This window comes from Aotus nancymaae, unplaced genomic scaffold (assembly GCF_030222135.1).
Source record: "Aotus nancymaae isolate 86718 unplaced genomic scaffold, 86718_ANA_hifiasm-v0.15.2.pri h1tg000030l, whole genome shotgun sequence".
In the NCBI taxonomy this organism is placed as follows: Eukaryota; Metazoa; Chordata; class Mammalia; order Primates; family Aotidae; genus Aotus; species Aotus nancymaae.
This window is the reverse complement of record NW_026988443.1, coordinates 8,830,897-8,847,322: the sequence shown is the minus strand read 5'-3', so window position 1 is coordinate 8,847,322 and position 16,426 is coordinate 8,830,897. Positions and strand designations below refer to the sequence as shown.

General features: G+C 42.2%; 2 protein-coding genes across 12 annotated transcripts in view; one reads left to right on the top strand and one right to left on the bottom strand.

Moving 5' to 3' along the window:
* Positions 1-11,565, top strand: part of AKTIP (AKT interacting protein) — a 53,220-nt gene extending 41,655 nt beyond the window's left edge. For 2 of the 8 annotated variants that reach the window (XM_012447956.3, XM_012447955.3), the window contains exons 2-10: positions 3,522-3,633; positions 4,928-5,133; positions 8,227-8,291; positions 8,379-8,479; positions 8,945-9,033; positions 9,111-9,209; positions 9,303-9,410; positions 10,532-10,592; positions 10,758-11,565. In XM_012447956.3, the coding sequence (XP_012303379.1) occupies positions 3,592-3,633; positions 4,928-5,133; positions 8,227-8,291; positions 8,379-8,479; positions 8,945-9,033; positions 9,111-9,209; positions 9,303-9,410; positions 10,532-10,592; positions 10,758-10,868 (882 nt within the window). In that variant the 5' untranslated portion in view covers positions 3,522-3,591 and the 3' untranslated portion in view covers positions 10,869-11,565. Of the gene's footprint in view, positions 1-619; positions 741-1,145; positions 1,164-3,521; positions 3,634-4,927; positions 5,134-8,226; positions 8,292-8,378; positions 8,480-8,944; positions 9,034-9,110; positions 9,210-9,302; positions 9,411-10,531; positions 10,593-10,757 lie in introns of those variants that run through there. The other 6 variants (XM_012447952.3, XM_021665023.2, XM_012447950.3 and 3 more) reach the window with 6 other exon arrangements.
* Positions 11,566-11,622: 57 nt separating this feature from the next.
* The window catches only part of RBL2 (RB transcriptional corepressor like 2), a 52,025-nt gene continuing 47,221 nt past the window's right edge, over positions 11,623-16,426 (bottom strand). For all 4 annotated transcript variants that reach the window (XM_012447945.2, XM_012447946.2, XM_012447948.3 and 1 more), the window contains one exon: positions 11,623-13,134. In XM_012447945.2, the coding sequence (XP_012303368.2) occupies positions 12,964-13,134 (171 nt within the window). In that variant the 3' untranslated portion in view covers positions 11,623-12,963. The remainder of the gene's footprint in view (positions 13,135-16,426) is intronic.

The following is a 16,426-nucleotide window of genomic DNA, read 5'->3' as shown; positions in this document are numbered from 1 at the left end:
CCGGGGTCGACTTGCAGCTGAACTCCCTGCAGCTCCAGCCTTCAGCTCCTGCACCGATGGAGAGAACGGGCGTTTCTTGACGCCACGCCAAGCGTCCTTCTGACCCCTGGAACCCTGTGGGCCCGACGTGGCGGCCTTGGGCCTCGCAGCACTGCCCGAAGCAGTAGGACCCTGCGCCGGGAGCCACGGGGTGGTCGCGCGATCGGGCACGCCCCGACTGCGTCCCAGCCCCGGCACAAGGCGGTTGCGCGGCGACCTGAGCTCATAAACCTCCGGGCGGGTCTCCATAGTGACTGGCGGATGCCCTGGCCAATTGTGTCCCGGCGCTTGTTTATCTCCGCCCCATCCCTCCTCGGGGGACCGATATTTCCAAGACTGACAGGCCATTCCGGGCGCTGTTACGTAAGGGGAGGATCAATTGCAGTCCCACCCAAACCGGAGTGATTTGATTGGCAGGACGGAGTGCTGTCTTCCCAAGGCCCCCGGAAAAACGTCCTTGACGGGCAGGTGTGAGAGCCAGTTGGCGCCAGGAGGCAAGGCGGAAGCCTTGGGCCCAGAGGCTTGCGACAGGGGGCGGAGCCCGGCACCGAGGGCAGGGCAGGGTGGGGTGGGGCGGGGATCAAGCTGGGGCTGGGCTGGCGCTGCGGCCGGAGATGCTGTCGGGCCGCGACGGCGCTCGGCAGCCAAGAGCTCTGCATTGAAGGCACCGGGGTGAGACGCACTGCCCGGTACGGTGGTAGGTATGCAAGGGCCGAGGCATCTGTAAATCTGGCCGCCAGCCTCCGCGGGCCTGGCATTTGTCCGTCCTACTGGGCGCTTGCGGCTCGGCGGCGACGGCGGCCGCGCTGGGACATGGAGGCGGGGCCGGGCACCTGTGCGCGTTTGCAGGCACCTGCTGCGCTGGCCGCCTCACAGCCCGGGACTGCTGCTGGGGGCTGCGGCTCCAGCTGGGCTGGGCCGGCCGAGGGAGAGAGGCGGGCCCTGCTGGCTCGCCCCGGCCAGTGCCCGCCCTCCCCGGCTGGATCCCGAACCCCAGCCTTGGCTAAGGGGGTGTCGCCGAGTCCCAGAGCCCCTCACTGTGGAGGGGCCTGGGATTCCCGGGCCAGCTTCGAGCTAGCTGCAAGTCCAGGACAGGGCCCCCGCCTTGCATCACCTCGAGACAGGTTTGTCCAGATTCCCTGCGTGCTCGGAGGCTGGTTTCCGCCCGCGGCGAGGGTGCCGGTCCGAGGCTGCCGCGGGTCCCGGCTGTCCCCAGAGAGCCTAGTCCAGGCCATTTTCGTCTTTTTTCTGATCCCTGCTCTGTCGCCTCTTAACGTGGAATTTCAAGTCTGATTCGGGGTGATGTGAGTGCACCGTGGCACACAGAGTAACAGCAGCACTCATGTTTTAGCTCTGCCGTGCACTATCATTCGCGCAGACTGAAAACCCAGACTTCTCAGCTGGGTGATGTAAAGGAATGTAGCCGTGGCCAAATAAGCAGAAATTCTAAAATTGTTTCCCAATGGCAAGGATGTAACATATGTCTTGTTTCCATCTATGTCATTCCTCTCGGAACATGTCATGCTGTGCTTGTCCAAGACTAGACCCTGAAAAGTGTGCTAGTTTCTCGTGATTATCTTGCAGCTGGAAACATTGGATTAAAAGAGCCAGCACAAAGTTAGGCAGTAGACAATACCTCCTTCTTAAAGATAGGCAGAACTGGGGACAAATTATATTGGATTCTTAAAGGGAAAGTCAGAGAATCCTAACATGTTAGACCTGGGAGAGACTACAGGTTTGCACCAACCCATTAAATGTACATGGTGGAGAGCACCACTGTGTCCCAAGGGATGGGGGTCTTGTGTTAAATCAGGTGTGTCCTAGAGGACATTGGGGTGTTGCACATTACTGCTAGATCTGAAAATCAGTGTCTTCATTTGAGCCGAACAGGAACACGCCCCCGCACATTTTTGATTTCCTAAGTGTATTCAATGTGTCATACTCACCTTTAAAGGCAGATTTGCGGAGAGCTGTTGTTACTTATTGGATGTTTTCCATGTTAGTGGAAGAACCAGGATCTTCATTCCTCTGATTTAATTACTGGGTGGCATTTTCTCATGGAAAACAAAACAGCAGTCGTAGGCACTGGCAAGGTTTGGATGACCTGGGTTGGATATGTCCCTGGTTGTCACAAGTTCGTCAGAAGGCAAATTATTGCTGATTGGGGACATTTAGTACATGGTTTGCTCATGATCTGCTTAAGAAATTAGGAAAACGTTACTTAGTTTTGACCCTTTTCACCTTCAGCGTTTTGATTAGTGCAAGTAGGAATTCAGAGAAGGAGCTCTGCTTTAAAGGTAACAGCCTGGGGGAAAATCACCAGGGCAGAGAAGTTGCTGTTCTTACAGCTGGGCTTGGCTGCTTTTCCTTTGCTTCTTTGTATTTTTAGTAAATGACCCACTGACTTTGTGACCTTTGAAGACACTCTTATTCACAGCTCGCAGCTTCGCCTGGAAGATCTGTACTTGTGAACTGTCTCTTGTGTGCCTCTGTTGCATTTGTCTGGATTGCTAGGCAGTTCCTTAAGTGCGTGATCCTGCAGTTTCTCTATGTTTCGAAGTTGTAAAAGGCAGTTTTTTGGGGGATGGTACGGACAGGACTCAGGTAACACCTTTTATCATCTTAGTGACACACAAGTGCTCTGCCTTCCCTGTTTTCTCGTTTCTTTGGCTAACACTTTGCAGGTGGAATCATTTTGTACTCAAGTGAGTTGAGGCAGCTTTTAATTCAGCCTCCTTAGATCTTTATTGTTTGTTCCCATAGCCGTGGGAACAGTGATACAACTTTTGTGTATGTGGGTACAGTGCATTCTGAATCTGGATTTCCTGTTAAATGCTGAGATGTGCTAGTAGCAACTGTTTTCCATATCTTCTGAATTTCTGGCACCAAAGCTCATCTGTGTCACTGAGTAATCTGAATCCTGGCCAGGGGACCTGGTGCACAGATTCTTATAAACATCTAAAGGTGTGAATTAAATTAGAGCCAGAAAAGGAAGATGGTATAGAAGGAAACTATTTCTGAAGATGCCTGAAGACTCTTTCCTAGGTTTTTATAACTCTTTGTTATATAACATTATATTGTATATCTAGGGTATCAGATTTAGTTATTCATCATTTCAGAAGTCTTAACTGTTGGCCGGGCACGGTGGTTCACACCTGTAATCCTAGCACTTTGGGAGGCTGAAGCGGGCGGATCACTTGAGGTCAGGAGTTGGAGACCAGCCTGGTCAACATGGTGAAACCCTGTCTCTACTAAAAATAGAAAAATTAGCCAGGCGTGGTGGCAGCTACCTGTAATCCCAGCTACTCAGGAGGCTGAGGCAGGAGAATCACTTGAATCCAGAAAGTGGAGGTTGCAGTGAGCCAAGCAATCGCGCCAGTGCACTCCAGCCTGGGTGACAGAGCAAGACTCCATCTTAAAAAAAAAAAAAGTCTTAATTGTTGGTATCGGCATGTTTCTATGTTTTCCCGTCTTGTTTTAAGGTAAAGTGAATGCCGAAGACAGAAGATTTTGATGACACACCACTGAATTTCTTTGTTTGGAATACACGTTATGAACCCTTTCTGGAGCATGTCTACAAGCTCTGTACGCAAAGTAGGTACAGTTGATAAATTCAGTAAGGAAACCTATTTGCTTCTGTGTCTGAAAATGGGGTCAGAATGAAGGCTAAAGTAATCTGTCATGGTCACCTGTAATCCTGACAAAATTACCTGGGTTTTCTAGTTAAGGGTTTACTCTTGAAAATAATTATTTTATTGGTTAAAGTCTGTTTCTGAGACTGCGATTGCATCTCAAATACAAATCGTTCTGGTCATCACAATTCTAAGATTATTTAGGTTATATTTACACATGATATTTGTGACATTGTAGTTTCTGCTAAACTTCAAGGTTCTATGGTTAGAACAGCTCTGGGAAAGGCTAGTCTAATATCATTAAATCAGACTTTAGGGGCACTAATTTTTCTAAATAAAATGATTTTTAAAAAAATATTTTCATTTTAGGAAAGTTTAAAATAGACAATAAGAAAATTAAAATAACCATAGTCTCATCTCTAAGAGAACAAACACCACTATTACCTTTTGTGTACGTGTATGATACACATCTCTTCCTCACTTGTAGATAGCAGTGGGGTACAAGTGCAGTTTTGCTACGTTGGCATATTGCATTGTGCTGAAGTCAGGGCCTTTGGGTGCACCCATCACTGGGGCTATGCATATGATACACATTTTTTTATATAGCTAATTAAACAGCCTTTGATTGTACTTGCGCCAAGGAAGTACCTGTGAGATGGTAGTTTAGTCTCTGACTCATGTTGACCTTTGTCTTTGACTAAGGTTGACGGTTTATGCTGGTGATATTTGAAATGTCAAAACATACCCAGTAGGGACAAGATCAAAATCAGACCCAAGCAAGTGAGAGAATAGATTCATTCTTTGTTTCTAACCCAAGTGCTAACAGGCAGTGACTAATTTCAGTCATCCACACTACTTTGAGCTTCTTAGACCTAACCTTCTATAGCATCTAAGTGCAGGGGGACTTTTCTAGCCTTGTGCAGTTGTCTAATTGCTTAGTAACCCCTTGCCCTCTTTTTGGGGCCACTAGGAGAAACCATTTCTCTCTGTGTTTCAGTTAATCCTGTACACGGTGACTGTATCATCCTTATAGGATGAGTTTCCCTATGCGAAAGAGTTTCTCTAATGCTTTGGTCTTGCTTCAGCTTTGTCTTTATATGACCTGCCTGCCCAAAGGACTTTCTAGTCATCTTGGTTATGGTGTTAGAATGTCCTTGTAAGGAGTAATTCCAGCTTTTAAGCCATGGAGCTAATAATGTACTCTTGTGATTTAAGAATCATCCTAACAGATCCTCTTACAACTTCATCTTGTATAGCGATCTGAAGGTGAAGAGAAGACATTAACAGGGGACGTGAAAACCAGTCCTCCGCGAACTGCACCAAAGAAACAGCTGCCTTCTATTCCCAAAAATGCTTTGCCCATAACTAAGCCTACATCTCCTGCCCCAGCAGCACAGTCAACAAATGGCACGCATGCGTCCTATGGACCCTTCTACCTGGAATACTCACTTCTTGCAGAATTGTAAGTTCTTAACAAACTATTTGGTTAAATTAGGAGTGATCCTTTAAGGTGAAGAATGAAGTTTATTCCGATGGACGCAGTAAAGGGCTGTCATTTAATCTCAGAGCTCAAACCTGTCCCTCTTCAACATCAGCCTCAATAAATATGGAGGCTATTGCTGGTGATAGAATCTTTCTTAACCAAGACCTAAGTAGAGTTATACAAATATCCTCTCTTAAAGATTCTCATTTAGAGCTTGGGTGAATAAGATTTAAAGGCAGAGGGTACTTTAATTTCCGTGTCTGTTTTGAAGAGTAAGAAAAGGAAGAAACTAAGGTTTATTAAGAACCTACAGTAGACCAGGAACTTAGTAAATTTGGTCTTCATTTATATGAAGTGAGGAATTTGCCTCCTGAAGAGGTTTTTCTAGAGTTGGACAGTGGGAGAGTGGTCGTCTCTGTCTTCTTGAGTCAGACCCATCTGGAGGATGGTTCTCCATTGGTTGTTGCCTTGTAGGTGGCCTCCTGACAGATGGAGAAGGCCTAGCAGGGAGGGACCAGGAAGCCATACCTTAGGGATTAACAGTTGAAGGAACTGGAGAAGTTTTCTTGGAGAAGAGAAAACTTAAGCACATATTAAAGTTGTCTTCATATATTTGAAGGTCTGGCACAAGGAAGGATCTGAATTATTCTGTATGACCCCCAAAGGCAGGACTTAACAATTCTAGGGAAGAGACAAGTGGGCTCCATGTAAGGAAGATGCTGACTGGTCACCGAGGTCAGCAGCTGGGCCACACTTGCACCTGGTTGTGGAGTGCAAGGAGCTGTACAGGGTGCAGAGTGCTGGCAGCCAACCCATGGTGCCTGGCACACATGGGGGCTCCAGCACCGCAGATGCAGATGGCATTTCATTTGAGACTTTGTTAAAAGGACAGAAAGTTTGGAGAATTCTTAATTTCCATCATTTAAAAATTCCTGTGTATACAGTTATTTTAAAAGCATCCTTGAGCCAGGCACAGTGACTCATGCCTATAATCCCAGCTACTTGGGAGACTGAAGCAGGAGGAACACTGGAATCCAAAAGTTCAAGACCAGGCTGGGCAACAGAGTGACCCCCTGTCTCTAAAAGAAATAAAAAATTTCCCAGCTGTGGGCCTATAGTCCCAGCTACCCAGGAGGCTGAGGTGGGAGGGTCACTTGAGCTCGGGAATGTAAGATAAGCCTAGGCCGTATAGCAAGTCCTCATCTTTTTTTCTTTTTTTGGAGATGGAGTCTCACCACGTTGCCTAGGCCGGGGTGCAGTGGCGCAGTCTCAGCTCACCGCAGCCTCCACCTCCTGGGTGCAAGTGTTTCTCCAGCTTCAGCCTCTGGAGTAGCTGGGACTACAGGTGTACGCCACCATGCCCAGCTAATTTTTGTATTTTCAGTAGAGACAGGTTTTTGCCGTTTTGGCCAGGCTGGTCTCAAACTCCTGACCTCAAGTGATCTGCCTGCCTCAGCTTCCCAAAGTACTGGGATTACAGGCGTGAGCCACCGAGCTCAGCCTACAAGACCTTTTTGTTGTTGTTGTCCAAAAAAAAAAAAAAAATCCTTGACTCCTCCCTCAATGTATTAATGTTGTAATGGTCAGAGGGTATGAGGCCCCAGGGTAACTGACTGGGTGTCATTTGGTAGCAATGGCCTCTTCGGCTCTATAATGGAGGCCTTGTGTTTGAGGCTGGGCAGTGAGTTGAACAGGCCTCTACTGTGCTGATTAAATCTGTATTAGAGGCCGGGCACGGTGGCTCACGCCTGTAATCCCAGCACTTTGGGAGGCCGAGGCGGGTGGATCACAAGGTCAAGAGATCGAGACCATCCTGGTCAACATGGTGAAACCCCGTCTCTACTAAAAATACAAAAAATTAGCTGGGCATGGTGGCGTGTGCCTGTAATCCCAGCTACTCAGGAGGCTGAGGCAGGAGAATTGCCTGAACCCAGGAGGCGGAGGTTTGCGGTGAGCCAAGATCGCGCCATTGCACTCCAGCCTGGGTAACAAGAGCAAAACTCCTTCTCAAAAAAAAAAAAATCTGTATTAGAACACAGAACTGCCTTTTCTGGCAAAGTAGATACATCTGCCAGCCATGTTACTATTGACATGCTGAATTTTAGCAACTTAAAAATGGACTAGATAATAACTCAAAAATGACTAAAAATAAGTGAATGGCAAGTAGGTAATAAAAATGATAAACTAAGGCCTGATAAAATAGTTCTTGATAAAATCCAGGATTGGCAGGTTAATGTGTTTTAAGACCCTAGGTAAAATTTGTTCTTTTCAAGGTATGGTCTCAGTCTTACCTCTTCAGGCTCATAGTTGCAAGGAACAGACCAGAATGGTTGTGGCCTGGTAACGAGGTCCCAGAAGAACCAGTGTAGCCTTTGTGTCAGTACACCTGTTGTTCCTTGTTTTCAGCACCGTTTCCCATTCCCTGGCAAGGCCCCCAGAGTTCAGGTGTCTGCGTTGGGGGGTCAATTTGAGGGCAGAGCGTATGAGAGCTTCGCAAGGATACCTGCCCTCCCCAGGCAGCACTGCAAGCTGAACACTGCCTTCTGCCGTGGGATCTTGTGATTAAAATATAAAATGACAACTTTGTGATCCAATTCCAAGAAATCTTAATTTACCTGAAGTTGTATTTTAAAAGTTTTGAATGATCATCCGTGGTCACAAAAGCATCATTTTACAAATACTCTCATTGACCTCAAATGTACAGAACTTACTTCAGTTTGCATTATTCAGAATTGCCTATAGGCTGGTTTCCAAAATGATGTTTTGGAAGAGCAGATATCTGGGAGGAAAACTTGATTCTTCACTTATCCCTGTTTGGCTTAAGTTCTTACCGTGGGATGGCTGCTGGCCCGCTCATTGCTCTGTGAGCAGCTGCTGTGAAGCCTGTAGTGGGCAGCTGTCAGGGCCAGGGCTCACAGTGTCAGGTGAGAGATTGTGAGAACTTGGCCTGCAGGGTTTGGGCATCAGTTGCCCCTTGAGGGGACATTCATTTTCTCGAAGTGAATGTGGGGTGGTTTGATCTGCATATGTCAGTTGTATCCACACCAGTTAATCATTCTGTTTTTGTTGTAGTACCTTGGTTGTGAAGCAGAAGCTACCAGGTGTCTATGTGCAGCCTTCTTATCGCTCTGCATTAAGTAAGATGAGGATTCACTCTTAATTTATAGCACATTTAGTTCCTCCCACACAAATTTAGGCCTTAATGGTTTTATTTTTTCCTACAGTGTGGTTTGGAGTAATATTCATACGGCATGGACTTTACCAAGATGGCGTATTTAAGTTCACAGTTTACATCCCTGATAACTATCCTGATGGTGACTGTCCAGTAAGTTGGAGACACAGTCTGGCTTCTTTTGTGGATCAGTGAGGAGGGTGGAAAGGGCTTACAGCTTTCCTGGTTCTTTTCCTGACCTGGTACCTTTATGATTTATCCACCCAGTAGTCGTTCAGGGAGACTTGTGTGCTTTGCAGCAGCTTCAGGCATGCCATCCTCTGCCTTGCTTTGTTTCTCTGCTCAGAGTCTGCAAGGGAGGTTGGCTGCTGTCCTTAGCACTTACCAGGTGAATGGTGATCCTCAGGCTCTAGTGGAGGGAGAGGGAGTTTTCTCCACTTCATTGCAAAATTTAGTTTTTCAGGAACATGGTAAAAGTAGTTAAGTATCCCTTTTGAAGCAGCTCTTTAGCTTTAAATAACGTGACTGCCTTGTCCTGAAGCTCTTTTTATCACGATTTCAGTGGGTCTCATAAGTGCCACTGCTTCCATTAAAGGACATGTCTCTATTTAAATACAGCGCTTGGTGTTTGATATTCCCGTCTTTCACCCGCTAGTTGATCCCACCTCAGGTGAGCTGGATGTGAAGAGAGCATTTGCAAAATGGAGGTAAGTAAATAGTGTTTCTTTCAGTGATGTAATACAGCAAGAGGAAGCCTCGGTAATCACGCCATGTTTCCCTTTAGGCGGAACCATAATCATATTTGGCAGGTGTTAATGTATGCAAGGAGAGTTTTCTACAAGATTGATACAGCAAGCCCCCTGAACCCAGAGGCGGCAGTACTGTATGTAACATTTGCTTTGTTATTTAAAATAAATTTGAAGATGCAGCTAAGTAGAGTAAGTTGGTAACTTTTTGATTTAAACTTTTAACACAGGTATGAAAAAGATATTCAGCTTTTTAAAAGTAAAGTTGTTGACAGCGTTAAGGTGTGCACTGCTCGTTTGTTTGACCCGCCTAAAATAGAAGACCCCTATGCAATTAGGTAAGTGGTGCAGTCCCCAAATAACTGTCCACTGTCCTTTCTTCAGGTGGTCTCGGAATGGATATTTAAAAGCCAAATGCATAAGCCGTTAACCTGCAACCTTTATAACTTGGTGCCAACTCAATTTCTGATGCCTCTGAGGCTCTTCCCTTAAACAGAAAGCTTTACAACTGACAGACTGTGTCAACAGCATGTTCTCTGGTGACTTTGGTTTCCCAGAGATCCTTGTGATACACTTATTCATTCACATGTCAGGACTCTTCTTTTCAGCTGGCAGTTTTAGCTGGAGCCCGTCTTAAACTGCCACACCCTCATAGACATTCACATGTGGTGAAAGGAGGAAAACTGAATAGCTTGAGAATGGCACTATGACATTTGATTTAGGGAATAGCATCTGGAGGAGTATTGGGAATGGATGAATTGGTGATTTTGCTCTTTGGCAACATTGGTACTGCTTGGGAAGGCAGTGGAGTATAGCTGTTAAGAGCTTGGGCTCATGGCCAGGCATGGGGGCTTATGCCTGTAATCCCAGCACTTGGGAAGCCAAGGTGGGCAGATCATGAGGTCAGGAGTTTGAGACCAACCTGACCAACATGGCCAAACCCCATCTCTACTAAAAATACAAAAATTAGCTGGGCATGGTGGCTTGTGCCTGTAGTCCCAATGAGGCTGAAAAAGGGGAATGGCTTGAATCTAGGAGGTGGAGGCCGAGAATGAGCTGAGATCACACTGCTGTACTCCAGCCTGGGTGACAGAACTAGACTCCATCTCAAAAAAAATAAAAATAAGAGCTTGGAGTCAGCAGATGGACTATTTGGCTTTTGTACTTTTTGGCTCTGGTAACCCAGAGAAATTAATTTTACCCTGCTTTCCTTTCTTAATCTTTCAAATAATAGTACTTTAGGGGTTGGTGTGAGGCTTAAATGAGCTCATCCACGTATGAGGGATAGTTATGTGAGAAAATTAATTAGATAATATCTAAAACATACATGTTGACAACAAAAAAAGTACTGTTCTTTATTAAGTTGGGGAATTGGCTTAAAGCTTCATTACTGCAAAATGAATGTTTTAAAATTTAGTGACCCAACACATAGTTTTTAAATACTTTTCTCTTCCTTAAGCTTTTCTCCATGGAATCCTTCTGTACATGATGAAGCCAGAGAAAAGATGCTGACTCAGAAAGTAAGTGGATCACCACTTATGATATGGCTAACTCATTGTTTCTTTTCTAAAATGTCTTCATTGGAGACTGCTTGTTACATACAAGTAACTTTTTTGGGAAACGAGTTTGTACAGTGCTGAAATCTCATCAGTCATTTTTTAAATATCTGTTTTGATTGTGCCTAGAAGAAGCCTGAGGAACAGCACAATAAAAGTGTTCATGTTGCTGGCCTGTCATGGGTAAAGCCTGGCTCAGTACAGCCTTTCAGTAAAGAAGAGAAAACAGTGGCGACTTAAGAGATGGTGAATCTGGTGCACCATGCACTTTCCTGCTGGACTCTGGCCTGGTTCAAGCTGACCAATGGCAGAGGACTGCCTGAAGAGTAAAGCTGTGTGAACAATGACTGACTGCCAGTGTTTTCCATGTATGCATAGGTTCTAACAGCAGGTTTTGGAAACCTCTCTCTAAGTAATACATTACTTCTGTCAGAAGTGTCTTAGGGTGGTTATCTAGCTCAGTACTCCAAATTATTGGGGACCTTGAGGCTTAAGTATTTTTCTGAATATAATGCTAAAGGTAAGTTGCATTCATTTAAACTAATAGAGCAGACAGAATTCAGCACTAATAGTTCGTAAATCAGTGGTTTCAGTTGTATATATGTTAGGAAATGGAGAGATATAGAGAGAGCAGGTTCCATAGCTCAGCACTTTTAAGTGGAAGATCATTTGAATCTCAAGTCTTCAGCCTGCACTGATTTATAGCCTGCACTGTCTTACTGATTTATAAACTGAAATCACTGAGAAATGTCTTTAGTTCAGTGAGAAGAAACCGGAACACTTGTTCCTAGTGTTGTGTTGTTTTTTAAGCAAATTACTCACTGTATTTTTATGGCAGGAGGGAGAAAAAGTGTTAAAATGGTTTCTAATGAAGTCAGGTATTTAAATGATGAATGACTAATGTGTTTAGTAGAAACAAAATAAACCAATAAATGATTGTTCTTTGCCATTTATGCAAGAAACTACCCTTTTCTCAATATAACCAAACAAAAGCTAATTTATAAATGCTTTATTGAAAAATACACTTATCTTCATATAAAATTACAGTAGCAGTAAGTATTTTGAGAGGTTTTATAAATATTTTTGCAGAACACTATTCTAATTGAACAGTGTAAGTTCCATATTTTTCTCAGAGCAATAGAAGTTACCTAGTAACTTTGTTTATACTGATTCAATTTACAATTGAATTTTCTCCCTAATAAGATTATTAATTTGACTTGAAAACTGCTGGAACAATAGTGATTAATAAAGATATGTATAGATAATTCAACAGCTGTTAAATAACATTTTCTAATTTGTATAAATGGTACTATGTACTAATAAAAACCTAAATTCTCCAACCAATTTTTTTAAACTGCCAGGAACACCCAAAAATATTTTAAAATATATCACCTTAATAGACATATCTTTCTTTTAGATAACTCCCTCCAAAAGGCAGAGGTCACAATTTTTCATATTAATTGCCTCAATTCAACTCGATTTAAAGTCTTTTCTTAGCCAGTTGATTCCTATATAACAAAAAAACTGGAGAATTTAAAACATATTCCCAAAAAGGTGGCCATAGGGGCTTTAACAGCTTAAAAAAGTACAAAAGCATTAAAGAAAATATTGGATGTTTAGCCTGGAAGTTTTGTACTTAATAAAGTTCACATTGTAGAAAGTGCTATCACAAATATACAGCAAAATCTGGGTTACAAAATCATGCATTTTACAGCCCTAAAGTGCCGCCACTTATACAGGTTCACTCAGACATTGCACACTCAAACAATCAAGCACTTTTCACACTGCACCACACCGAATGGGGAGAGGGAGGACGTGCACAAAGGGAAACAACCTGGGTGCATTCTCCTTTCTTCTATTTCAGGAATGCAAAAATCACATGCTCCTACCAGGTGTTTTAGGACAGAATACCTAGTTTTTGTTTTGCTTTTCATGAGGACTACAGCTGACTACAAAACAGGTAGGAGTGAACTTGAAACACAGTTCTTCTGTTGGAGTATGTCAACAGAAGCCTCCTATGCTCACATTTGAGTACCTGTCATTCTCTTGCACTACTTTAAAGAGCTTTGTCAGAGTCAAAAATCCAAGTTTGGATTCTAAGCAGCCTTGACAGTAATCACTGAATGGTAGGGGGAAAAATGCAGCTGGGATGAATTAAAATATCCTAAGGATACTGGTGGAAGGAGTTAAGTCCCATTTCTCACCAAAATGTCCCCTCATGTTACAGGCTGTAACTGATCAGCTGGATTAAGAAAAAAAGGTCCATAGTCTAGATGCATTAAAGGTGCTGCTGCTAAACAGACTTTGTGAAGAGTTTCAATACAAGAGACTAACCTCAGTGGGAACCACGGTCATTAGCTACATCTTGGAGACGGCGTAATAAGGCAGAATGATTTTCTGGGCAAATTCTTTTTGCAGGTGATTCACTTCCATCTTCCAAAAGAATTCCTCTCTTTTTAGTTGGTGTTTCTCCTGTGCGTATCATACTATTAATTTCTCTCAGTCTCTATGGTGGAAAAAGATACAAAAATTTTAAAATGCAAATGCACACAGCTCAGTATTAAGTCAAAGACTCTCAAATGAGTTAAATAGTTTACCTGGAAGAGTTTGAACACATCTACACACAAAAGAAACACACCATAAGTGAGAACAGGTATTGGACTTAAAGAAAAAATTTTTAAAAATAAAGAGAAAAACACTAAGTTACATAACCTGCCAACTTCACTTTTCAGCTGGCTGAGGCTGATGGCTATCTGAGAAGGGGCTGAATAGTTCTGTTTTTAACAAGCTCCTCCACAGGTGCTTTTGACCTATACATTTCTATCATTTGTGAGTTCACAAATTTGTGATTTTTTTTAACAATAACTATGTAGCATTACACTGCTATGTTATAGTCATTTAAACACATACCTTTTTCTCTTTTTTAAAAAAGTACAATTTTATACAGTATTCTCTTTTTTCAGTCTAATGTTACTCATTTTTTAGCAGCCATCCTCAACTGGGATTTCACTAGAAAAGTATACCTTAATTCCCTAAGGTATCCATTGTAGGTAATAAATTACTAAAATCTAGTATGGTACTAGTTAGCTATATATCATCTTTGGGAGATCTGAGGAAAGTTACTCAAATTATTTTCTGGGCAGTGGCTCAGATGAGGAGCTGCAATTGAGAAAGACGCTGCCAGAGTGCCAGAAAGACTGGCTGTCTGTACAGTGCCGTTAGCATTCAATTCCTTCAAAGCCCCTAAAAATCATCTGTCACATTATTTGCTGATAGTCTGTTGGTTAAAATTCTTTTTCATGTGCTGCTTCATCCATGTTTCCTTACAGAAAGCATACTAAGCAAATTCACATTTATTATAGGAAATTGCAAACATACAAAAGTAGAGAAGAAAGCATAATGCATCCTCACATGCCTATTCCTCTATTTCAGATATTTCACCAGCCTTATTTGATTATACTGTCATTCACTTCCATCCCCCAGATTATTTTAGAGCAAATCCCAGACATATTTTATTCATGACACTTGTTATTTTTATTATTTACTTTAGAAAACATTTTGGAGGTTTTAAAGAAAATCAGTGTTCTTTATTATCAACAGATGTACCTTCACAAATGTTTCATTAAAAAAAAAAAATTAACAATAGAAATGGGGTTGCACTATGTTGCCCAAGCTGGTCTTGAACTCTTGGGCTCAAGCAATCCTCCTGCTTTAGCCTCCCAATGTGCTGGGGTAACAGGCATGAGCCACTGCACTTGGTCACTAAATCTTAAGCTTTCCTTCAACCCTTTCTCTTCTAGCCCCCTTTCTGCCTTCCTAGGAGTCTGGTCTGCATTTGCTGTCTCTGCAGTGTCCCATTTGCTTGAATATTTCTTACGCTGTTTACTGTATACATTGTTAATTGTGTATAATCTATACATTGTATTACTTACAATGTATAATTGTATACTATAATGTAGCACAGTATGCATTGGTAATTCTATTATGTACATAAAATTTATGTATACATGATGTTTTATATAACATAATATATACACAATAGTTTAAACATGAATAAATTCTTATTCCAAAACAATTTCAAATAGAACACACCTAGACTCCTTATCTTAACCCAATTCCCAGAGACACAGCTACTATTACTATTAATCCACTGAACAAACCAGTCTGGTGTGTATCCTTCATTCTAGGAATGTAGTCATTAGAAATGTAATACAGTATATTAAGTGGGTTTTTTTTTTTTTTTTGTAAATAACAGTATATTTTGTGTACCATTTGGAATATTTTTTCAGTCAACATTGTCTTTCACCTTCCTCTGTCAGTATGTATGGATCTGTAACATCTCTTCAACTTCTGTATATTCTTCTCTTGTATGTCTGTATTATAGGCTAATCCCCTATTATTACTATAAGCAATGCTACCATAATTTATTTTTCAACAAGTTGCACCAATACACTGACATTGCTCTGTTGAGTATCACTAAGGATCAGTCTTCATCTTAACCCATCTTGCATGGTATTTGATGATTCTTTTCTCAGAGTAGTATAAATGTTAGTACATTATAGGTTGGTTCTAGAGTTAAGCTACTTCTTGCTTTATAATATTCTCCTCTGAGGTTTCAGCTCTCACCTATTAAGATGACAAATCTTTCTCCAACCAACAGTCTAATAATTGCTATCATTTTACTGGACAGACTCCCAATTCTGTGCTAGAAATACCTACAGTCATATATAATAGTTCCTTTCCTCTGAAAAATTCCCTCATACTCGCTTGTAGTCAGCCTACCCCAAACCACCACTGATGTTCCTTTCCATGTAGTTTTGCCTTTTCCAGAATGTCACAGAAATGGAATCCTATAGGAAGTAGCCTACTAAATCCAGTGTCTTTCACTTAGCGTTCATGTATTTGAGACTTATCTACATTGAACGTTTCAGTTCCTTTTTATTGCAAAGTAACAGTCCATTGTCTGCATGCACTGCAGGCTTATCTATCCATTCACCAGCCAAAGGACATCTGGGTTATTTCCCACTTTTTGGCAATTAGGAAGAAAGTCACTATAAACAGTCATGTACATGGTTTTGTCTAAAGAGTTTCCATTTCATTTGGGTAAATACCTCAGAATGAGATTGCTGGTTGTATGCTAACGGTATGTTTAAGAAACTGACAGCTTTCCACAGTGGTGATACCATTTTGCATTCACACCAGCAATATATAAAATTGCTCCACATTGTTGCCAGAACTTTGGATTTGTCATTGTTTAGATTTTAGCCATTCTAAACTAACAGGCATGTAATAGGTGAAGTGTGTTCAAATCTTTTGCCCACTTTTACATGTGGTTTTCCCACTGAATTTTGAGAATTCTTTAGATACTATAGATATCCAAATGCTTCATCAGATATGGAACTTGTACAGATTTTCTCGTAGTCTATGGATGGTATTTTTATTCTCTTAACAGTGTCTCAAAGAGCAGAAATTGTTAATTTTGATAAAATCTACTCTAACAGTATTTTATGGATTGTGCTTTTGATGTTGTATATAAAGTTTTCCCATAAAACATGTTCGCCAAGATTTTCTATGTTGTCTTCTAGAAGTTTTGTAGTGTGAGATTTTACACTTATGTCTGTGGTTTTTAGTTTTTGTATATGGTGCAAGGTATGGGTGCAGATTTACTATTATTTTGGTATATGCATATCCAGTCGTTACAGCACCATCTGTTGAAAAGGCTATCCTTTACCAAATTGCCTTTGCCCCTTTGTTGAAAATCAGTTTACCATATACATGTGGTCTATTTCTGGACTCTG